Source organism: Myzus persicae, unplaced genomic scaffold (assembly GCF_001856785.1).
Source record: "Myzus persicae strain clone G006 unplaced genomic scaffold, MPER_G0061.0, whole genome shotgun sequence".
In the NCBI taxonomy this organism is placed as follows: domain Eukaryota; kingdom Metazoa; phylum Arthropoda; class Insecta; order Hemiptera; family Aphididae; genus Myzus; species Myzus persicae.
Window position 1 is genome coordinate 376363 of NW_019101102.1, and position 26831 is coordinate 403193.

At 29.4% G+C, this 26831-nt stretch overlaps 1 protein-coding gene across 2 annotated transcripts in view; it reads left to right on the forward strand.

Annotated features, from left to right (window-relative positions):
• Positions 1 to 26831, forward strand: part of LOC111027732 (cAMP-dependent protein kinase type I regulatory subunit) — an 83334-nt gene that overhangs the window by 5005 nt on the left and 51498 nt on the right. Inside the window, exon 1 of one of the 2 annotated variants that reach the window (XM_022306146.1) lies at positions 11311 to 11778. The exons of the other annotated variant lie outside the window; for it this stretch is intronic. Within the exon in view, the coding sequence (XP_022161838.1) occupies positions 11764 to 11778 (15 nt within the window). The 5' untranslated portion in view covers positions 11311 to 11763. Of the gene's footprint in view, positions 1 to 11310; positions 11779 to 26831 lie in introns of those variants that run through there. 2 annotated transcript variants of the gene reach the window in all.

The window sequence follows — 26831 nt, forward strand, 5'->3', positions numbered from 1 at the left end:
CGCCGCCGCCACCCTAGCAACAATGTTGCAACGTGAGGACGACAAATAATATTATCATCATTCTGGTTATTACTATTATATCGTACAGAGTGATGACTAACCCCCGCGCTTTTTGTCAAAAGATGAACCAAACTAAAAACAATACTGACATTCACTCGATTCGTTTTGTTGTTGTCTCTTCCCCCTTTCCACCCGCCTCACATGGCACATGACGACCCAGACCTACGAGTTTTTCACGGTTCAGTAACACCGTTTCAATGTTAAATAAGTATTTTTTCGTAGTAGTCATCATAATGTACATCGCGCGAAGACCTGCACCAATAATAAAATGTGTACATACTAAAATCGTCGTTCGCGTGCGCCATACGATCGTGTATCGTTTACTACGATACGCGTTCATTCGAGTAAATAAACGACCGTATCCGACCACAAAAAACTACCCCTAATGTTATAGCACTCCAACTATATTATACAGGGGTCTCATTGTTTCGGGTTTCTCCCTCTGCCAGCATGGTATGGTATTGGAAATAGGAAAACCATAATTTTTTAGGTTATCTGCGAGTTCACAACTTAATTTTACTGCGCATTTGGGTATAAACGCCTCAGTGTTCACTGTTCAATATCGAAACTGAATCGTCGTGTGCTTACTTGTTCCCAGCACGCATGCGCGAGGGTATTCTTTTTTTTGTGTAATGCAAATATTTGAACTTTGATGTAGGTAATCAAATTGTCAAACTACGACTATTCAATGTTCGTTATAATAATTAATCAATTGTTATAACTCAATATCGCAGAACTTCGCAAGACGTTATGTAATTTTTTTGCTAGACGTTTATGTTTTAATTGAAGGCATTAGATCAGCCACGTCCAATTACATTCAGCCGCGGACACTATTGAATAGTTCAAAATTCTAATTCGATTTCGATACTGCGATAGGCCTCGAGTCGATAGGCCCTCGGCCATTCTATTGTCTCTGAATTAAATTTATTTTAATTATGTTAATTGAATTAGTAATTTTTCGATGTCGATGAATGTTTGTTTGGATAGCATTTTAATTATTTCAAATTTCAAATTTTGATCTCAAATAATAATAAATCACTCGATTATTTGTTAATTATTTTGGTGAAAACCCCATCGAATAGCCAATAGTTACAACAGGATGTAAACATGTCGATAGATCTTCTTATCAGTAACATTCCTCGTGCATATCTGTGAAGAATAATTGTTATAACTTATTGTGTGCGCGTGATCTGTCGCAGATTTAGTATTTCATCTAATCACTATTCACTTCCAGTTTCGGTGAACGTTTACGAGTTACGACTAACTGTTAGAAAACTAAAAATGAACGATTACTTATATAGTTCTATAATGTGAAATAATTAGGAATCAGTTAGATCGAATCCCGATTTTATAGATTTTTGAGGATAAAAAGAAATCGAAATCTAACCAATGAAATCTTCATCAAATAACGAGGAATCTGGTTAAATCAAATAAAAATCGATTATCGAATTTAATACTAACCGGGATGGGTAGTAAATATCAATCCTGAAATTAATCTGAATCGATAAAATTAATTTTGATTATCGCCTCCTCGAAAAGAATTGGAACCGAAAACTATTTTGTAATTATTGGTAATCACTAATCGATAATAATTGTTTTAGAAAGGAGAATCAGTGAATAAAATGATAACAATTAATAATTGAAAATAATAAAATATCGATGAATGGAAACTGTTCAATTAAAAATACCAATTGGTATAATTAAATAAATTAAAGTATATAAAAATATAATATACCAATCCCGATTATGGATACCGAATCATTCAATTCTACACTGGTACGAAATAAGAATTGGTAAATACTATCGAATCGCCCATAGTAATTATATTATATTATAATTTGTACTGTTTACGATTTAAATATTAAGCAATGACCCTCTTATAATTAAGTTTGTCAAAAAAAGTACCAACATTGTTAACGTATCTGGGTATAAACATATGCACCCGGTTCAGAAAACTTCAGTTTAGATCAACCAGAAATAGATATGTTTATATCTAGTTGTATAATATATGTGTTCAGTGTGCTTTTTGAAACTAGTGATTCTGAATTCTTACAGAAATAGGTATAGGTAGTACCTACTTATTTATTCTAGTAAATAATATTTACCAATATACGTAGGTGATTACTGATTATACTATGATTATATGTATAATAATACATAATTTTACTGTATTTTGCACCACCTACGACGATGTAGTAACTAATACTTTATCAAATTATAACACTGCATTATATTATTATAGCAAAAACGAACAAAGTCAAGGATTGCTTTAAAATAATTAGTAGGTAGATATAATAATATGTTAAACAAAAACGGTACGTAACATAAACTATTTGTCACATATAAGTCGCACAATTATAACAGATAGCTGTAGTATACTATAAGGTATTTTGAACCTATGTATTTTTAAATAGCTAATACCCTATTAAAGCCATTGCAGACAAATTATTTTTCTATTTAACTTTATGTATAAAAATGTAGTGTAAATACTTTCAAATTTGATGGAAAACACGCACTATGACTAGCTGAATAGTTCAATATAGAGTATATGTTATTTTAATAATCGATTATAATGGCAATTAGAGTATTAGCTAAAATAAGTTATAATTAATATTTACTAAAAAGTCGGTAAAGGTGCGTTATGTGCAGTAGACTTTGAACAGCCCGGCCGCCGTTGCACTGTGCGTCCATAAACGCCCACTATGTCCAGACAAATAGTTGCGTCCATATTTATATAAAAAATCGGGACAAACGATTTTGGCTGAGTTCTAAAAAATAATTGGATAATTTGTATAGATAGGTCTTTGTAAAGATGTTTTGAAGATAATGTTAGCGTGTTAGAATAAATAAGGCGTGTTGTTGGAACGAGTGACAGTACAGTTGTAGTTGGTAGAGTACAGGTTTTATAATCATCGTATAATACGCCAATACGACAATGTCTCATTGTTATTGCTAAACTTTGGTTTCAATAATATCATTAAAATCATACATATAATATAATATCAATTTGAATCTGAAAAATATTGCTTTATAATTTATTTAGTACCTATACCGTTTTTTTCTTTTACTCACATAATATAAAAATAACGAGACAAAAAGCGTCCCGTTTGAAGTTTGTTGGAACAAGTGGTCACGGAATCATTCTCATCTAGAGTCTACAGAAATAATGCACCTAAAGACAAACCGTATACTTTGCTTACTTTAATTAATTTAACAATTAACACAAAATATAAATATAAATATCTATATGCATTTAGAAAAATAAGTTATTTTAACGTGTTTTTTATGGCATGACCGACAGTCACACAATAAATAACATACTTTATGAAATTTTTCAATATATCATTTAGATAATGGCTTTAAATTGTATTATTTGAAAAAGGTGCATCATTTCATAAAAAAAATTATATTTTACTCTACGATCAATTTAAACCTAAATCTTGTTTTATATAATAATAAATTCTACTTTAAGGAATTATATTTAAAAAAAAAATATTGCTAGCATAAAATGTTCTTGCCCTCTTTTCATTTACATCATTGTTCGATTAATAATAGGTATTGACGCGAATACTCCATTTTACACACCATTCACGTTGTATCTATCAGCATTTTTTCAAGTGTCTATATACCGATTTATTATATTAATATCTATAATATCTACTAGTAATGTTTTCCATAAAAATTATTTATTTAGTAACATTTTTGTCGTTATTAATTATATTATGGATTATTCAAAATAAAATATATTACAATTTTTTATGATTATTCCAATTTATAAACATCAGTATTCATATAGTATCATCTATATCATGTGATATAGTTTGTTTATAAAGTAAAAATATTTTAATGAAGTTAGCTACGATCCACGGTAATCTTTATTAAACATCAAATACATATTTAAAATCTAATGTATAGGTAATTCGAAATAAATAATAATTACCCTAATCGCCACTATTAAATTATCGTTGAATTGTATTGCCGACGATTTAATATCAATTGAATTAGTTCATACTTCATAAATATAACCAATATAAATAAACCAAACTTAAACATAGCATTTCAATTTATCATTTCAATTTTAGCTATAATTTTTCTAAATAATTATGAATTATAAATGTGTTACACATATAATAATCTAATACCGTTCTGATGTCTGATGTTTAAGTATACAGTAGTCAGTGCCGCAACTAGGATTCTTGGGGCCCCGGACAAAGTCAATATATGGGGCCCCCCGGGGTCTATGTATATAATATTTTTTATAAGTTACTTATAAAAGTATAAATAATAATGGTGATTTTTTTTAAAAGCCTAAAAATATAATGTGAAGGCCCACTATACCCAGTGACCAGTGTATTATTATTAAAATATAATTTTACACACTTTTAGTGTTCTTTTTTTATTATAAATATTAATTAAAGCTTTTGTAATAATGTATGGTTCTAAAAAAAATATTGCATAGCAAAAAGATTGTTTGCACCTATATTATATTTAAACATTTAATTGTATAAAAAAAATCTTTACCAAATTTAAAATGATAAAAAATGTAGGTATCATAAACATGTACAAATAATAATAATTAATACGATATCAATTTATTATACTTATTACTTGATATAAGACATTAATTCAACAAATTTCATAATATATGGTATCTACTAGGTACTTATTTATATAGAAAAAAATAATTACAAACAATATGGAATGCATTTGTATAACTTAGTTCAAGTCATTGTAAATGTGTCATAAATCATAATACTTATAATAATATGTGCTATAGAAATAGAATCATTCAAATTAAGCACGGAAATTCATTTTTCTTGCTTTTAAATTAGCAAAGTCATTTATAACTTTTTCTAAATTTAATTCTAATGTACGAATTTATTTGTTCTATATTAAGTATAAATATATGCCTATATTAGGTAGTCAAACGATCTGGTGCTATAGAATTTCTCAGAAAGTTCTTAATAAGTTTTAACTTAGAAAATGATCTTTCTGCAGAGGCAACTGTAACAGGTAATACTGAGAATAGCATGCAGGCTCCTAGTACTTATAGAAAAATCATTTTTTAGGATAAATGTTGCAAGTTCACAAATTGTTTTTAAATTTTTGTCTATGATCATTTCCTTAAGAGAGATAAGTTGACTGGTAAACTCAGAACTTATATCTGATTGATATTTAATTACAAAGTCATATGATTCCTTAACAATTGCATTTTCTCCAGATTCAATAATTAATTGAGGTCTGAGAAAATCAAAAGTACTACATACTTTCTGCAGGCCTAAGAAACGGTTTTTCAATTGGCTTAATACAGTGTCGACAACAGGAAGGAACACTTTAATTCTGAAATTTTCTTCAGTTATTTCCAGTCTTCGGTCTCCATCAACATCATCAAAAATTTTTTTTGCAAATTGTGGTCGAGTTGCCTTATATTTGGTTGATATTCCCCATTTTAAACATAACAGTTTTGCATCGTCTACAACACTATCAAAATTTTCTCTTAATTTTTTAATCGATTATACCAATCGTATGCGTTCTCCAGTTGATCACGGGCTTTTTGTAAATCTGTATCTTTGTACTGCAAATTTTTTGATACTCCATGTAATGGAGGCAGTATTTTCTCCCATACACATAAAATTTAAAAAAAATCAAATGATTCAATTTTTTTCATTAAAGACATACTTTTTTTACATTTAAAATAGATGCGGGGAGCCGCCGTCGGGGCCCCCTGAGCCGACGATTAGTGGCCCTCTACAGGGGCATTGCCCCTGCTGCCCCTGCGGTTGTTGCGGCACTGACAGTAGTCTTACTTAATTAAATTAAAAGTTTAAATGATCATCCAACATGAAGATTAAATCTCCACCGTTTACAAAATTGCTTTTTTAGTTTAGTCTATTGCGGGAAAACTTTATTGGCCTGTAAAATGTTGCACCTATTGAAAGTATATCGTTTCCAAAGCTTATATCATTTCAAACTTCTATCTAAAAGTTTTCTCTCTGTTTTAATTATAGGAAGAAGTAATGTTTTGTGTGGTGTTTGACGAAGGTGTAAATTATGCTTAAAATTTTCAAGGTAAAAACTTTTCTATTGATAACTTTAGTCATACATGACAAACTTCATATTAAATCCTATTATAACAGCCACGAAGAAAGTTCCTCGACTTTTTTGTTCTTAATATATAATTTCACTCTACAACATGTCTGCGACTTCCAATTTTCTTAAACTGTTTGTTTACTGAGATTAGACGATTAATCTCTATGTCTATAGTTCTGATATTATCAAAATCTGCAAATTACTTCTCTGATATAATTTAATATTCATCAACCAATAGCAACCGAAGATCCCTTCCACTTTCTTAAATACAACAATTTTGCAGAGCTGATCTCTAAAACTATTTAATAAAATATGCCATACACAAAAAACTTAAATCAATAGATGTGGTGTATAGTACTAAATGTGTCTGTTCTCTATGTATTATATTCTTCTTGACATTACTACACTGTTTGCATAGACTTATTGTAAACAAATAAATCAATAACAATTTTTTTTAAGAGCAATGTTTTTCTTGATGTTGACTCTTAAACAATTTCAATAAATGTAAAAAAATCTTTTAGTATAGCATATTTTTTATTATTAATAACCAGGTATTAATTATGTATAACAAAATGCTTAGTTTTTTTTTTTATATATATTGTTCAAAAAAGACATCGTCAACAAAAGCCATTAGTCATATACGTTACATTGATTACATTTTTAATCTTAAATATAATAGTATTTTTAAATTAGATTGTACAAATCATATTTTCTTAAAAAAGTCAAGATTTGAAATGTGGTGTCTGCAATTGGTCCGAGGATTGCGTCTAAGGTGGTTGGGATGTTCAGCTGATGGAGTACTTCTGTGTATTGACGACATTCTGTGAAGATATGGTGGATTGTTAGTTCAGTACCATAGGTTGTGCAAATAGGTTTTTCGTCTTTTGATATGAAGTAACCGTTGGTTAATCGAGTATGCCCGATGCGAAGTCTGTTCATAATTACTCTTTCTCTTCTTTTCGTGAGGAAGTTAGGCCAACTGAATATGGAGTTTTTAATTTTTCTCAACTTGTTGTTTTGTTCGAGCCAGTGTGTTTGTCATTTGATTTTAGTCAGTTCTTTAATTTGGTTTTTTATGTCTGCGAATGAAGTGATATTTAATATGGGGATGGATATCTGTGTATTCTGCTGCTTTCTTAGCTTCTTGATCTGCCTTTTCATTGCCCTCTATGTCGCTGTGCCCCGGGATCCACACTAGTGAAATTTTGGTTTTTTTTTATGGCTTAGTTTTTAGCATATAATTTCTGACAATATTAAGGGATTGTTTCAAAACATTTTTTTTTATTGTTAAGTTTAATTAGTAAATAAATTGACTTGAAACATTTATTTTCTATTTTTATGAACAATAATTCTAAACTCGTTACAATAATATTATTATACTTTTGTGATATTTAGGTACTACATATTTTAAATAATATTAGTCAATTGTATAGGTTATATTATAACATTATTTCATTATTTATTTATTTTATAATATCATTATAGTTACTTTTAAATTAAAAATAGCCGAAGCATATTTTTCAAGATAAAAGTATTTATATGTTTAATATACGAGATTGCCAAATTTACAAATAAAAACTATTCATGAGATTTCAATTATATTTAGTTAGGTGAATCAATTTATTTGTAATTTTATGTATATAAGTATGAACTGTTGGGCTCATATATAATGATTTAATGATTAATTAGATATATTTTAAATCGTGTTTATTGCAAAAGATAAGATTTTTTTAAAGTTATCCAGGATTTTAAATGTTGAGGCGCTTGTATACGATGTTGATTTTTTTATATGATTATCATAATTTAATTTAAATACTTATAAATCAAATGGGTGTAGTAATTTATTGAACAGAACATATCTTGTCGTTAGTTCAAAATGGGGGAAGTACTTATTAACTTATTACTGATCATTTGTCAGGATATTATATTCTTGGACATTGACCACTTAAAAAAAATCTCATTTTTTTATCCAACAAATTTATATTTCAGGTAGAAATAATATCGATGATACAACTATTATATAAAGTCATCATTCACCAGTTAATCTATTATTTTTTTTAATCATTTAAATAGTGCGTGTAATGGCCGCAGTTATTAGTATAATCAAGTACTTCAACTAAATATTATTGAATGAAAATTAAATTATAAAATAATTTTACTGATAATTCAGCTAATTACCTATACCTACTGAATTTAGAATCCAACTTAATATATAAGTATTTGTTTACCAATACTATTAGTCACAATTAAAATTAAATTTAACTTCCCATAATTTATTTTGATATCGGTGCATTATAATATTATAATAGTATATTTTGTAAGAGTATTGTATGAGAGTTATTAAAGTACATATTATTGTATGATTTTATTAAGATTTTTTTTTTCTATGGTATCGAGGACCGGAGAAGGAACTATGTTGCCAATACTTCTCCTAATTGATTTTATTAAGATTGAAATAAGCCAATGTACGTTCTTAAATTAATATGACTGAAATAAAATATTATATAGTTATATCTATAGTATAACATTATAGCCTATTTAAACCTACCCTACGAGATTAATTTATTGTTGTGTTTACCAAGGTAAAAATATTGTTGTATTATTATATTATAAGGTTTAGCAGTGATAAATTGATTTAAAAATTTAATTTTTAAAAAACTTCTGATCGGAAGCTTGTTTTATAATATTTAATATTTATGGTTTTTTTGTTTGAGGTCAATGGTCTATGAGCAGTGCTATAATGAAAGTACTAGAAAATATTGTCAATTTCGTTTGAACAATAATAAATTGTTACCTGCAATAAAATTACCCATTCTAAACTAATGTTTATTTAAAAATTAAATTAGTGCAATAAATTAAATAATACATCAAAGTAATTTAATTCTGAATGTAAAATTAAGAGATTTAGGTAGGACAATGGCTGAAAACTATGACCCATCCTGTATATTCGTGTATACCTATAAACGACCAATGAACATTGAATACAATAAAATACATGACTATATTGAGCAGCGCACTATCCTCAATTCTTGCTCTACTAGAAACCCGGTCACTATATAGGTGTGCTCAATTTATAAATTGATTAATTTAATTTATTGCAGGTTTTTATAATTTATAGGTTATAGCAGAACATCATATACCACCTATACTAGAACTAGGTAGATAGCTAATTATTGTTTTATTTTACGATTCCGACAATACTTTGACAATGTAATAATAAAATCTACCCAATACTTTTCTATGTTTTCCAAACTTCATTAAGCTCCTTCGTTTAACCTGCCAGACGATTTAATTTTGAAAATTCTTTGGTTATATTTATGTAAAAAATAAAAGACATTTGTTTCTGTAAAAAAATAATGATATATTGTTTGAAGATTGTTGTTTCCACTCAGCTATTATACGATCAGCTCGTATTCGTAATTCGTATATTTATAAATCATATACATAATATTATAAAGGTAGGTACTCGTCGGGTTTTCACTTCAATTCTTTTCTCAAGCAGCAACTATATGCCTCAAACAGTTCCCTCTCCATACGTCTACCTTACGTTAGTGATGTGTATAATATAATAATACATAATATTTTACACACATGTACATACTTACACACACATAGTGTGGCTAGAAAGTTCAGCAACCCTAAATTTATAGTGGACATCACATTGCATGATGTTATCAGATATTGTGATGACGTGTAACAATTAACGATTAATTATAATAATGTGTAAACTGTACACCTTCAAATCTTATCAATTATTTACTTTTCTATATCTGACGTTTGGTATGGTATTAGCTTGGGTTCTTAAGTTCTTACTTCTAACTACCCACTAATTAAGGATTTCCAAACATCGTGGTAAAGATGCTCCGGGTCAAAGACTTCCGAAACTGAATCTTGGTGCCTTGGTAGTGCCAATACGATAAAACATTCATATTCGTGTTCAAAATGTACAGACAATTTTGGTCGTTGCTGTGTATGCATTAGTAATCTGTTTTGCTCCTGCAGTTATGCCATTGCCCGCCGTCGCGCGTCGTCCGGTCGCCGTTGCCCCGCGCATATATTTATATAATTCTATTTATTATTTTAGTCGGTGGATTTTATAGGAATACGAGAACGCTTGTGCAGAACAGTTGCTACTTGTCGTTCGTGTAGTCAAACAATTTATTGTATTTTACTTTTTTATCCTACATTAATTGCCGCAATAACGACGCTAGCCGCTTGGTCGCGCCTAAAGTTTTAAGCGACGAACTTTGAATCTTCCAGACGCCCCGTCGGAGTGTTCAAGCGTGCGCGTATACTATGAATATCGACGGGGCAGTTGCACGCGAGGCTCCGGGAAATGCATCGGCACGTACCCATACCGCTTATCCGGTATTTACCTACCTAGGTGTTTGCAAATTATATGCGGTTTACCGTGTATATTCGAGTTTCCCTTTCAGAATTCGATTTGAGACCTACCCCAAGTGAACGGATATAATAGGACGGCATTATAACGTGCGTGCGTGTCTATAAATGCAAAGTTCGCCCGCCCCCGTGCTCCTCACGCGCGTACGTGCGTAAACGTTTTGTACGTACATATTATTAATATTTATGCGTATATACTATGTGTATAATTATTATTGCCGCGCAGGCAACATAACTCGGTAATTCCGGTAACGTAGTCTCGTTTTTCGACGAGATCGTACAATAATACGCGTTTACGGGCACCGGCTATACCTGCCGCGGGTTTGCCGTGAATTTTATTGCATTATGCGATGCGGACGGCTAATATATATCAGAGATCGCGGGTTTCCCCGCGGGCGTTTATGACGCGCGTGATACGACGGTTGTCCGCCTGGCAGCGCGGCGGCCGCGGCGGAACTTTCGCGTTCGCAGCGCCAAAGGGGGCGTCGTCGTCGTACACAAAGTTCCCCCACCGCCGCTTGCCCCTACCAATACTGCTGCACCATACGTATACGTATACGCGTATACTTATATATTTATTATGTACACGCGTGTATATATATATATATATAATATGTGCGTGTATATATATATATATATATAAATACTCGGCCGGGCATCCGAGGACTCCCCGCACCACCTCCCCCCCCCGCTTTTACACTCTCCTCGCGGCGGCGTTTCTGTCGTTCGTACCGTTTGGCCGCCCGCACGGTCGCCTAGAGTATAGATACGCTGCCGCCGCCGCCGCCGACGCCGGTGTCTCGTGTCGTGTGCCGCGTTTACACGCCGTCCCATCGTATTTTGGATTATTATTAAAATACACCGCGATATATCATATAGTAACGGTAGTAGTATTGTTTAAAATACGACGGTTGTAGTACGCTCCGGGTTTTTTTTTTTATCTTCGATAAAAAATTACAAACGTTTTTCTCGCCATCCTATAATAAATAGAAAAACAAAACATTTTAATACGAGAACAATCTCAACAACACATTACGCGACACCGTCGTTGGGTCGAAAACAAAACTATAAAAAAATCGTCACATCGTAATAATATATTTTTGGATTTTTCAAACCACAATATAATTATTTTCCATTGCGAGGAAAAAAAAATCAAAATATACCGTCCGATTCATCGTTTTATGACATCGTTGCGAATTCCCACGTAAAACCATGTCGGCCACCAAGGTATACTATTTGAACGATTTTTTTCTACTTTTTAGTTTTTAAGGTTACACGAATAGTCGTGTATGTATATTCTACACTTCTACAGCTTATCCTAACATACAATATTATTATGTGAATTATATTATAATATACTATAGTTCAAAATCTACCTTACATGACTATCGTCTATGAGTAAAACACCTATGCACTGTTGTTGGTACGGTATATAGTAATATTTCATTATTGTACTAGGTTAAAGATGAGAAAAAAACATTAGTTTTAATAATTGTTAACCGTGTGGATTTTATGGAGACGAGGGTTGACATATTGCACTGAAAAGGGGGAAAGAAGATGACAACTATTGGCACATTCACAGAATAAGTGAAATTCGGGTTTTCATTAAGTTTATCTTATTTTTGAATAAAACATGAACTTCGGAAAAGGTTTGTTTTGTATATTATCTACATTTGTGTGTGTATGCGTAATAAATAATTCGAATCGTATAAATACGCTCACATGTGTGTGTGTATAAATACGAGCATCGGATGCGTGTGTGCCAATGATTTAATATAATTGCGTGGTGGGAAAAAACTGGTTTAAACCCATATGCGATTTATGGTCGTCAAGCTTATACATGGTGTATAAGTATGCTACTATCTAGGTACTACTTCCATCTAGGTATAGAAAGCAATCCGATGACATTACAACAAAAAATAAATAAAAAATAATAACTATTATTTCAAACGATCAATTCGTACAACCTAATAAATTATGTGGTTTTATTTGAACAGATTAGTTATGTCAAGTTAATGTCCTTTGAATTTAACTGTTCATTGACGGTTATAAATAATGATTATTTAATTAAACAAAAAAAAATTAATTTTTTAAAATAGTGTATTTGAATGTGTAAAAAATGAATACTTGGATATAAACATACTGATACTGTACACTTTGTACAGGTATTTCTATTGAAATGCATTAATTTGATTTTGAAAATGTTGTTTACAACATTCGAATTCTTTTAGATCACATGCATGTAGAAAAATATCTTTATATCAAATTATCAACATTGTACTACAACAGTATAAATGTTTTTTTCCATTATTTATTAAATTAAGAAATTTATATTTCAACATTTTAATGTATAAATACGTATTTTTATGAAATCTCATATCGTTTTGTAAGATGAGACACTTTATATATTTTTCGTAATAAATGAGACAAGGTATTTTCTTTTTTTTTATTTGATATATAATATACACATAATATTATTAGTAGAATAAATTATATTTCAACCATCTAATGACAGATATATTCAAAACATGTATTATCTTATTATTTATTAATAAATGCATTGCTTTTAAAGTGTAAACAAAAATGGTATTAACATTAAAATATCTTCTTAACTTCCAAATATATACTACCAATTACATTTTTTGCTAATTATATTATAATTTATTTTATTATTCTATAGTAGATAAAAGAACTATACGAAGTTTGATCTATTTTTATTTTCAGTATATTTATTTGTAATCCTTTAGTAACACATCAGTAAACATTTACACTGTGTAAAATTAAATTGTGTTATATCATATTAACGTAATACCCAAACATGTGTTATCGTTTTAAATTGTATATTAAATTACAAAAAAATATCGAATTTTCACTAGCTGTAGAAAAAAAAAAAAGTTGATGAAATGTACAATTTTCTAAAAATCAATTTTGACTTTTTAATAATATTACATGGGTATTCCTAATTTTAGTATACTTATTAAAATAATCCAATGAATTTTTAATTTTGTGACATTAGTTTAATTCAATTTTATATTTATACGAAATATATTATATTGTGACATAATTTGAAAAATATATTCATGTATTATATGTATAAAATGTATTATTAGGTATAATGTATATAATATTATTTAAGGTTTTTTTTGTTTTTGTCTTAGGTATTTATTTTGACACGTAACTTTTATTTAATAATAATCTTAAGCCTTTGCAGATATATATTATTAAGCTTTTAAGTATTTTTGTTGTGATAAATTATACTCATGAATCTTATTTGAAGTTTTATATTTCAACATAATCGACAAGTTCGAAATAGTAACGTCGATTCCGTGAATAAATGTTTAATGTTTTGAAATGTCTGTACCATTGAACTTCATAAATTATTTGAATATATATGTTTATATTTTATCTTCTTCATGTATACACATCTTATGCTACGAGTATGGTCGAATGGTTTTCATTTCCAATCCGGAGGATTTGAAGAGAACGAAAAGAGTTCTGATGTCCGATTCGTCTGTCTACATGTCTTTTACGTCGAATAACTGTTATGTGGTCGAATTTTTGTACGTCTGCTTCGATAAATCGACATTTTCTTTTCTAGATTCATAGCAAAATGGTTTAAACATGACCTTTTCTATGATTTAAAAACTGAAATGTAAATATATATTTTATATAGGTTGAACAATATCACATTGGTTGCCAATGTTATTAATACATTTTTTTTTCTCAGAAATATGTACTTTTAAATTGTTATAGTCACTACTCATTATAGGTAGTCATAATATAATTTTTTTTTTATGCAATTTAATTGGATCTTATAGACATTATTATGATGTTTTTAACGTTTGATCTTATACTTCCATTACTAATCTTCGATTTATAGTTACGGTAATGGTATGAGTAGTATATAGGCTCCCATTTAATAAGTTTTCTAATCCGAATAGATCACTTTTTATAAAAACAGTTTTAATATTTGAAAAAGACAATTCTGTAAAATGTTTTTTAGACACCATCAGTTTTTATTTAAAATTTCTGCGTTTAAACATATAAAGTTATACTTGTTAAAAGTTGTAAATAAGTTGTATTAATTCACTATAAGATAAGAATTAACTAAATTATGACTTTAAATTTAAATACAGTGCAATTATTGTAGAAGTTGCCTGCATAAAATGCCATTGTTATACAAATAATACTTTAAAATTAAATAGGAAAATAAAAAGTTAGAAATAATATTGATAATTAATAACTATACGTTTTTTTAACAATCCTAGTATAGTAATTACTTACGTTAACGACTCTAAAACACGTGTAATTATTTTTTATCACGCCTTTAAATTTGAAATGGTAAAATAAATTATTATTAATGCTTCTTCAGCTCTTCACAATACTATTAAACAGTATTAATGAGTTGTATATTTATTTAATGTCACATGTATGTTTGAGTGCGTTGAAAATATTCTTAAAAATTATTTCATAAAACAAAGATTTTTTTATAAACCATTATGATTAAACTCTATAAGAACCATTTCATCTAAAATAGCTGAATTCTAAAAAGATATAGTTAGTTTGTAACAATGATATCAACGAACACAATAATGTCACGGCGTCGTAATGAATAAAAAAAAATAAAAAATTATAAATCTAATTTAACATTGTATTATATAGTTAGACCGTTATTATAAGAAACATTTAGTTCAATTAGTACAAAACATCCTACCTAATCTAAACTTTCATAATAGTGAAACATGTGCAATATACGGGTAATGGTGTTCGTAAATCAAACGTCATTTTCTATTACGACCCCAGTCGAAGAAGCTATTGCAATTTAAAAGCTGTCAATCAAAAACTGTGTTACACGTTCTATATTGGTTTCGTATTTTATACTTATTCAAAATCAACTATGAAACATCAACATCACACCTTCAAATCGTGTTATGCCATGACTAATACAATTTGTGGATATACGTTGTGATATATTTATTGTATTAACAATGTTTGTTGTGTTTTATTCTCAATATTATTGATTTTTGACGTTTAAACCCAAACCACACACGTTTATGTTGTGCTTGCATTCCCGGCTTCTGGAAGGTGTGTTTTAGCCTTATTACATTAAATGAGTTAATCGATTGAAACAAATAAAGCTAGACAACTTTATTGGCAACAAATTAAGTACTGTATTGTTCTATGTACAACCGGAATAGGATAATAATGTTCTATTAGATGCTGTATCATTTGTTCCAAAAAGAATACACTGTTCTTTTGATCAAGATTTTATTTTTTAATTTCCATCGGCATAAACGTTAATTTTTGATGTTAGATGTTAACATTTTGTCTAAATCATAATATTTTTCCTTATGTGTAAGAATTCAAATACAATTTAACATAATATCTATTCGGTTTGAACATTGATTAAAATAGGTGCAATGTCATGTAATCTAGATGTGTATACATTATGATAATTTTTTTCTTGTATATTTTCTGTCTTTTATTATTGTGTTTAGATCTTCTACAGAATACAAAAATAATTCGTGATATATTTCAATATTCTTATTGCTAATATAGAAATATTGTACATAATGAGTACCTATTAGCAAAGTATATAATGTGTATAATGTATATATATTAGTAATTACAGTTACAGGTTTTTTAGTATTAAATATTTCACTTGAAACTCAACCTAGTGTTAACATATAATATATAATTTAATTGGAATATTCGGTTTGTTTATATCAAACGTATAATATGGTCGAATAAAATAGAACTCCTGCAGTGGTGGTTATAATATGTCCGTTGTACTACGTATGTTCAAATGTTTCCTCGGATCTGCAATCCATTATACTTTCGATGTCAAATTTTTCAATTTGATCAATGCTTAGTCTTTGTGCAGACTTTTTAAAGTCTAATCGTGTCGTCGATTCGGTAAAATGTATTATTGCACTAAACACCTAAAGTGTGCTTTCATATATATAAAAAAAACTTTTAATTAATTTATATATAAATAAACAGCAATAAGTAGTAGCAAACAGTAGCATGAAACAGTAATATAGAATGTAATTGAACAATTCTGCAATGTATACAAATTATGGTTTTACTTTTACTAGGTGGATAATGTAACTATAATAATTATTATTTCCTTGACGTTAAAGATGTTTCAAAACAAATTTAGCCTTGTTTTGGGAAATCAACATTTCAAAAGCGCTAATGAAATATAAAATGCTAATTTTTTAAACCCAGAAAAAATACAGTTGGGGTGTGATCTGTATTGAATTTGTTTTATTCCGCTCGGTTATAGTTATAGTTACGTATGCTGTATTGTGTGAAGAAAGAAAAAAACGCCGCCGTTGAATTATTTCTATGCCTTTGAATCGAAATCCGTGAGTCGTTTATCAATCCTGCAAAGTTTGCACCAATGTCACAGCGATCCCGCAGCTCTCGTCGTCATCGGAATGACACTATATGACCGCAATAGCTATAGTATTGCGCAACGACTTTCTTTTTATATTATCATTTTTTTGGCGACGTTATTTTGTACGTTCTTCGTGACTTACCGAATTCACAACGGTTGCCGGAATGTCGCCCACGCAAGCCTACTATTTTGTAAACTCTGTAACGCGTTATAAATGCGGCCAAGTCCCCGGCCTCGTCTGTGCTGCATCCATGCCTATGCGGCGAGCTCGTTCTCACTACGTATACATAACATTCGCTTTAATTATAAAAAAAACCCGATTTTATCGTGTGAATTAATCGAATATTATATTAGATATGTACATATATATCATAGCCGTCTTTACGTGTCTGACGTCTGTAGAACTAACCGAAAAATTTAAATTAACTCAAAACTTATTTGATTTTTTTTGTGAAGGGAAAAAATGGTTTCATACACGAAATACTTCCCAAAAATATTACTCTTGGACAGATTATCAGCAAAACTTTTCCAAATATGATGGTTAATAATTTTATGCTGAGTGCAACAGAATTATTAGCTGATAATTGTAATTACCATAATTATAATATAGGATCATTTGTTATGATCAATATCTTAACATTTATTTTAAATGTATAATCGCCAATAATCATAATATAATATCTATAAGAAGAAAACTTTTTTTTTTTTTAATGTATAATAGTAGGTATACGATATTTCGTAATAACGCTTAGTTAGGTTGTTAACCACATTTTTCAGGTCTTTCCGGTACACTCTCTGTATAACATAATATATATTTTTACACCAAGTGTCCAAGTATAGCGTACGCAGTTAACAAGCTTGGGTGCAGTCGTAGTATTCCGTCGCCACTATCGTCACCGCCGCCGCACCGTCGAGATTTTTCACGTGTTCGGAGGTTCGGAAAATCTACATAAGTAGGGTAATTTTTTTTCCCGGAGTACAATAAAACGCATAAATCCTACTCTTGCGTAGGCGAGAAAAATGACGCACACATTCGTATATTATAATATTTGAATGCCAGTTCGAACAACGTGCTGTCGTAAAGGCCGTGGGTGGAGGGGTATCGTAAATCAAAGATTTAGCTGCTCGTGTTTGCACGTGAAATTCCCGCTTCGCACCCGCGCACCGGCCAGGTTGTGCGAGTTGCGTAATTATATTATATTATTTTGTCGAACGTACACACCAGTTACGACGCACAAAACACTCATAGTTTACCTACACATGTTTAACCTGCGGAAATAGATAGGTACCTCCGATTGGTTGAATAAGCCACAGTATTTCATAGCGATAACATAATAATTAATAAAAACAAAAAAAAATTATCATTATATTATTACGATGACATAAGGAACGCATGAACCAAATACGTCACTTTTCCATTAGCGCCTGTCCATTTAGGTCGTATAGACAAAATTTTACTTCCACTATTGCTGCGCAATGGTTTTTATTTCTGTATCGAATATCCGTGTCAATCAAAATGGATATTGCGATAGATTAAAATGTTTTATTAATTACGATGATATTTTACACTGGCAAATTATTTCCAATAGAAATATTACTCAAGATATTATCGACATTATTGGAACTCGATACAATTTTTACGCATCAACGATATATTTAGCAATAGCCATTTCAGTAATTGATTTGTACACCTTTATTAGAAGACTATTAAAAACCATTAAGAATAACATTGAATAAAATACTTTTTTCCTTATTATAGATATAATACGTATGATACATAATATTATTTAACAGACATATTATTAGGTATGATTTATTATTATTATTTTGTTAGTTTAATCAACTAACAGTTTATTATATCATCACGCATTATTGGGTTTAACTTACATTTTGATCATACAAATATTTGCTAAAATCTTATTCATTATACATTTTTTTCATTTTATGTACAAAACATTGTTAAAAAAAAATGTTTTAAAAGTACTTACCCGGGAAATTCTTTCTGAGTAAACAAAACGAGATTAAAAAATCGTTTTGCTAGCGTGAAATTCTGCTAACTGGGTATACCTTTGTACTATACTATAGTTGCGGTTAGGGTTAAAAATGAATTGACCCTTTGGACGGAGCCATTTTTTAGCGGCAATGGATGTATGCCATATCTAACATTTTAAACCATAAACGCGACCATACACTTACTTTTTTGACATGACCTCTTAAATTTTAAAATAACCCTCGAAATGATCATTTTAATAATCCAATGAAAACTGAAGAAAAACATTTAGACAACCTATTATGTCCGCATTTAATGTCGCTTTTATAGTCACTCTTTTAACCCAAATTAATAAAAAAAAAATCACCAACGTGTGTTTAATATTATCTATGAATGTTTGAATAAAATATTATTTATCGCCTATCAATTCGAATGTACTATAATTTTGTTTCGTGGTACATTAAGTCATTAAATGTACAATTTACGAAGGTAAACAATTTTTATGAGTGAATATTTATAAAATATATTCGCTGTTATTATTATTATTATTATTATTTAGTATGATCGATGAACATTTATAACATAGTTTTGCCGGCTCACGTCAAAGTAATAGTTAACATGTTACCACAATGGCTTTTTGCTAAGGTTTTGTGTTCTCTTATATAGCCTATGCATATTATAAGTGTTTATGACCTTCTGTGACATAATAATATTCGGAATATACTTAATTCGTAGCTCTTTAATTCAATCAAACACAGAATTCGCTGACCCTTTGCAGAAATGTAATTTACACATATATCCCATGTCCACCCTGATTAACATATTAATGCACCGATCATTAAATATCTAAAAGATTTCAGTAATACTACGACTATAGGCCAAAACCAAACAAAATATCGCTACTTTAACCCTGCAGAGTGCCACAAGATGCGTACTCTTTTCTGGTGACACTGATAGTTCGTACTACGACGTGAAATACTGTCTGTCTGTCTCACTAACTTAAACTTTAATATAATATTGTTTTATCCAATATTGTTTATCAGTTATCACTAACTAAAACATTTTTTTTTTCAAATTTTTGATATTTTATGTATATGTATATAATTTAAGTGCGTGTATTAGAAAATCAATTTTAGAAAGAGGATGCGTAGAAGGATGGTTCAGAGTACCTACAACAATTTAAATGACAGCTTATATTATGAAATATTACTCATCTGTAGGAAAGGGGCATTATTTTAGATTTACTGATTGTGCGAAAATATTTTTTAAAAGATAACGAAAGTTACTAACGAAAAATAATTATAATTGCCTAATAATAATTTATTTTGATATTAGTGAAATTTATTGTTGTACAATAATTGTATTTATTAAATGGCTACATATTATGTACTATATGTGTGTACTATATGTGCCTATATATGTACCTATGTGTATTCGCGTGTATTTGTATTTGAATATAAAGTAGGTAGGTACCTATTAGGTATATATTCTTAAACATTTTTTTTTCTTAAACAAGACAAATTATAATTTGATATAATCGAAATTAATAAAAATTGTTAATAAATGTAACCATTTGATTGAAAATTGGTGTTGTATTTTGTGGTATCTATAGTTTTAGTGGATAACATGGGGATGGCTTTTATACTGATTTTTTTGTATTTTCAACGAAATAGATTTAGGAATAAGTTCTCGAAAATATCCTCTACAGCACATATTATTTTGAGGAGAGACGTTAACTATTACAACATGCTATTATTTTAAACATATATTAAATTAAATAAAAAAATACCGAACATTCGAATTGTCTCTACAACCACAATTGTTTTTTAATCAACTGAATGATTTGAGATGTATAATAATCCAATTTATGAGACCAACTAATAATACTACTTAATACATGTATAGTAATTTTATACATTATACTGTTGTATATAGTGTTCTGTATCAATTTCAGCATTTGTTTATTGTACTATGATACGTATGTTACGAAATGGAAAACTCAGGGAATATTTATTTACTGTGATATTAAATGTATTATTAAGGTACTCTATAAAAGTTTTTTGGATTTAATAAAAATTATATTAAATAACTAAATAATGCAAAGAATATTATGTTAACTTTAAATTTAATTATACGTCATGTTCTCTTTGAAATATCAATTCATAAATTAAAATTTGTTTCATTCATTTTACATGATGTACAATGTATTGAATATAATATTTATTACAATTTGTGTACTTATATGTATATTGTTCCGGTTCCCATGTTTCTATTGCGGAATGCTGTTATAATTTGACCACCGGCAATTGAGATTCGTTTTTTATTGGTCTATATAGATAATAGGTATACGGCCAGGCGCCTGCACCATGTTTTCCCGTTTTTTGGTGTTGGCAAAATGGGAAAACCGAACAATACAATTGGCTTGCCCTGTGTTTTTTATTTTTATTTTAAACGCATCGATGGAAACGTTCGGAAAACCTTAAAGGCGTTTAAAAATAAAAATGAAATTTTTCTAATTTATTAGTTTAAATGGCCTGCAGATATTTTGTTTACCTTTCTATGAAAGGTCAACACTGCTCTTGTCAAATAAGAAACCTTTTCATTGAACTAAATAATTTGCACGCAGCCTTAATCGTGATTTTCTTTGTAAATCCGTACAAACACGCTCTCGGCTATATTGTATAGTCACTATACTATAGTATATACACTTCAAGGCTCTTATTTTTATATTCTTTTGTCGGACTCTTTATGATCTCCGTCGTAGTTCGCTCGACCAGCAATAGTCGATTTATTTCATACAGATTTCCACCTATATATAAAATTGTAATTTTGTAACTTCTATATTATTATATCAACCTTGTGCGTATCGTTTGTGGTTGTGGCAGGGGTTTGAAAAAAAAATATGTAACGAATTATGTTTTTTCGTGTTTCTAAATAATATGTACACCAGGAATGTTGGCTACCGGATTTAAAACTATAAATAGATAGGTCAACTGACGTCAGATCGTCTTCACACTGGCGTCTAAACAAGGTGTATTCAGCATATAACTGCCGCTCGCGAGAACCGTTTCCCAAGTATTGTTATTGCGTTTCCCCTATGCGTGCTCAGCACAATGTTTTTTTTTTATCGTTCGGTTTAATTGATTAAACGAAAAATGGTTGGCGTTTGGTAATTATATTGGATATTATATTCGTAACATCAAACAATGCTAGTCACGAACACGAGGCATCACGATATATTATCTATTATTATTATTATTATTATTATAGTCTCCTTATGTGCACCTACGCGTATATCTTAACAGCAAACGTTATTGGATCGTTCACCCGCGTACCTTTGATACACGATAATCATTGCGATTTGGCATTCTATATTGATCGTTTTGACGTGCATTATTATTGCAATCAAAAGTAACTACAATAAACGTACGATCATATTATATAGCTATATTATTATTATGATATTTTGTATGTATTATTTTTTAAATTGAAATAATTGTTGGATGGAAGGAGGTGACATATATAGGTAACATATTACCATTTATTGTTTCGCGTCGTTCGGTGCGAAATAAGTTTTTGACGAGGGTGCATTGCACTGGATCAAGTATAAATATTGTATGTTTATTATTATTATGTGGATATATACCTATTTACTAACATTTTTTTCCTTGGGAATAATGTTTTAAAATTCCGAATAAGTGTATTATACACGAGTATTATTGCGTTACTTTTACAAAGATGAAGATATAGAAGGCGAAGGACAAACACATTGACATAAAAAAAAAATTTAATTTGAGATTGAGCTATATATCGTTGTAATCTTAGAATATATCTGTCGTTTTTGCTTGTACTTCGAGTGTTCAATCCGTCTAGAAATCTGACCTCTATTATACGCAATTTGGAAATGTTATCCTTTAATTTCACCTGATAGTAGTGTATCTTTGATAATATTTTTTCAGCATAAAATTATAAAAAGAAGAGCTATTATATACTCTTCAATTTAATTTTCTTTGTACAATCAAATGAAATTTATATTATCAAACAATAGTCATAATAGCTTTATATTACTTGTATTCTGTTCTTTCGAAATTGAAAAGAACTACTTAAATATTAATCCTTTTTAAAATATATGATGTAATGTAGGTAAATATATTTTATAAGTAATTAAAAATGTTTCTCGAATTAATGATAACTGCCTATATTATATTTCTAAGAAATAATTATTTTAAATATCTATTCAGTTATTTCCATTGCATATAAAATGCTAATAAATTTAATTATTTTTCTTTTATACACTCACTTATCAGTTATCGGCAATCTCACTTTATTTTACCTAGTTATAGCATTAAATTAATGTAAGATGATATAAATGGGATTATTATATTGTTAGTAGATCTGATTAAAATATATTTTCGTAGGATTATTCAGTGTCAACATAATATCAACACATTGAAGTCTTTAATTCCAATGCACAATTAAATCGATTATATTTTTATTTGTATCGATATTGCTTGTTTTTCATAAAAATGTCCTGAATAATATGCATTATTCATGACTTTAACTCCAAATGTTATATTTTCTTCGTTGTAACAAATCATTATGAATTATTAATGCATTTAACGGTTATATTCTTTTAACTAAACTAAATATCAGTTTATCTAGTAAAATGTTGAAATCTTGAGTTAATAATCGAAAACAGTGGATCTATATAGTTAAATTTAACGAACGGCTTTGTTATTCCACTTATATATTTACTTAACATTTATGCGAGTTGACTCAGGATTTAAACATATTATTTTGCGGGTGTGTTTCAAGTGGCGAGAAAATGCCACGTCAGTGAAAGTATATATTATTTTAGTGTCATATGAATGTTGAGGCTACTGTATATCATTACTTGGAATAGGTATCCAAGATATGTTGTTGAACTGTGCATTTTGTTGAGTATGACGTCCTCGAAGTAATGATGACGATAAGCCTGCAGTACACTAAGTTAACAACAGCCCCTCAATGTCAAAAAAACAAACACAATAAACTAGCACGGAGTTGCCTTGACGTTTAAACCCATCGACGGGAAAATGGATGAAAAGATTATCTAGGTAATCTCCAAACTGATATATTCTATGTGGATCTGCCAAAACGGCATAAACAAGCTTACAAAATTTAAATAACGACTTTTTTTAGACGTTAGAAACTATAACTTTGGTTTTTATAGTTTTTTTTTTTCATTTCTAGTAGTTGCAAACGCCATATTTTTTCCTCTCAGATATTAATTGTTTTCTTCGTTTCTGCAAAAGTTTTACACGGAACGTTGTAATAATAATATTTGAAACGAACCCTTGAGTTATGTTCTATAAAAGACTGAAATACACAAAATTCTAGTCATGAAACGCGTCTTCCCTGCAAAGTGAATTCCTTCGAAGAAAGAGTGAACAATGTATAATTTATATTTAAATTGACACCGTCTTTCGTTCCTCAATATCTCGGTAACAAAATACGCGCGTGCTTCAATTTTAATAAACAAAATTAAATATATTTAACTGCATACGTATTATATTATACATAATACACTGAGCACAGCGATCTTTCAAAATATGTATATTGATGTACATACAACGTGGCGCCGAAAAAAACATGTTTAAGCCGATTGCAGCGTGTATTGATGAATATAAAAAATAAAAACGGTTGAAAAACAAACAGAAAAATATGTATTATAGGTATAGTATAGAAGGCCGCGAAGCGAGAATCTGATAATTTACACGTCTGTATAATATGTAGGTATGCTGAATCAATTGAATACAGTTGTATACCTACATAGGTATAATATTGTGTAAAATTATTTTGCATATTTTATAACGTGTGCGTGCGTACGGTGTAAAAATTCGGTAGGTAAAATTGTTGACCAGAACTATCTCATCTGCTCGGTAGCGTCGTAACTTACAACATATTTGTATACGACGAGCGTTTGATCGGTTTGAAAGTAAACAATATGATAATATAACAACACACGAAATGATGAAATAATAATAAACGTTTTTCGATTTTCATCTTTGGCTACTCAGTACTCATTATATTATTATTATATTCTACGCGTATAACCCTCCCCCCCCCCTCGTGACGATTATTATTAATTTACAATTCATAATATATTATTATTATATTGTCGTGAGTTTGACCCGACGTATATAGTAATGCGTGCTGTCGTTACGGCGGCCGGGTAGATTGGAACACATAATATTATCTTTGCAATGCAATTGCGATTCGATTAGTATGTATAGAAACGTTGTACGGTTGTATGGTCGTATTATACGTACTCGGTTATGTTATGTTTTAAACATAAGTCGTTTGTGAACGATAAATCACGAAAACAAGGTCATTTTAACGGGAAATACAGTATTGTCATAGTGATATGGGGGGGAGCAGTGTAATTTACTGATTTACCGAGAGTATTATATTATTACGAAGATTGTCGACGTTTTTGTTTTTCGCGGAGACTAGAAAAACGTCAAACGTAGACCCAATTCCATATCTATTAATCATAAAGCTGAATTCCAATTAGTGCAGTGATATTATACCCGTAGGCTCATCAAAGTGTGTCTACTGCAAACCCCGAGTTTGACCTTATAATATAAACTAAGTAGCCGCACTCAGCCGGAATGGACTTTCAATAATAAGGCTTAATCAGCGAGGATCAGTTAATCAAACTCAAGTACAATATTTAATGGCATTTAGTCAGAGCAAACTTTGTTTGAATAAACCATAATATTACTGATCAATTCAGCAGGGCTCTTATTTTAATACCCTAAAAAAATCATAATACACTTCATTAATTTTTTTTAGAACTTAGTATTCAATAAATATTTTTAAAAATGTTTAACTTTTGAGTCGTTCGATTCAATCCAAAACAAAAATATATAAAACTAATAATAATATTTGAACATTTATTGTTACGATTATTCATTTCATTAAAACGAACGCGTAGACACAAAAACAATTAAAATTATAGTATAAATATTTATTTAAAAAAAAAATAGAATGTTTTTAACTTACAAGTATATTATAGTCGTGTATAAAAAAGTAGTAATAAATCATAATTGTACAATAATTTGATAACACAAGACCGATTGACTCAACAAAAAACCTAACTTTGCTCAAAAAATGTACGTATGCTTTTTCTTTCATTCTGAATAGTTATAGTAAACTATCTGAAGTTTAAGTTGAAATTGTTTGGATAAAATCCATTATACCAAGTGCCATATATATAGTGCAATTTGTATGTTGTAAGTGGTTGTTAATAAACACGTTGTTTTAGTGTTTAAATTATTTGTACAACCAATAAACCATAAACTATTAAACCTTAGTATACAACATCTATATTATGTACATATATATAGTTTTTTTTTTTGTTTCGCGACATTAGTTTTATTATTATCGGGTACTTAGTGACACTTAATTCTTTAAATGTGTGAATGAACGTTTTTTTCTTTAATTGTTATCATCAGTAAACTCTGTGTAACTATTTCTCAAAATAAAGGGTACATTTTTAAATTTATTTTGTCGAGATAATAATAAATTATAGAATGTGTCTAAGTTTGTTTAATAATTAGTTACGTCATTAAGTATAAAGTATCACAACAAAAATGAATTCATCTTTTAATTTTTTTTAATGTGATCTAAATATTATTAGTTAAACCTCATTATAACTGTTAATTTAATTTTAAGTTGACTTCTGAAATACAAAATTCTTCAACGAATTTTATCAAAGGTAAATATTATAAAGTTTAATGTGCAATGAAAAATATTATTTATTTCCCTTGCGAATGTTTAATGATTTTCATTACTTTTTAACTTTATTCTTATTATTTGTACAGTCATCATATGGGACAATTC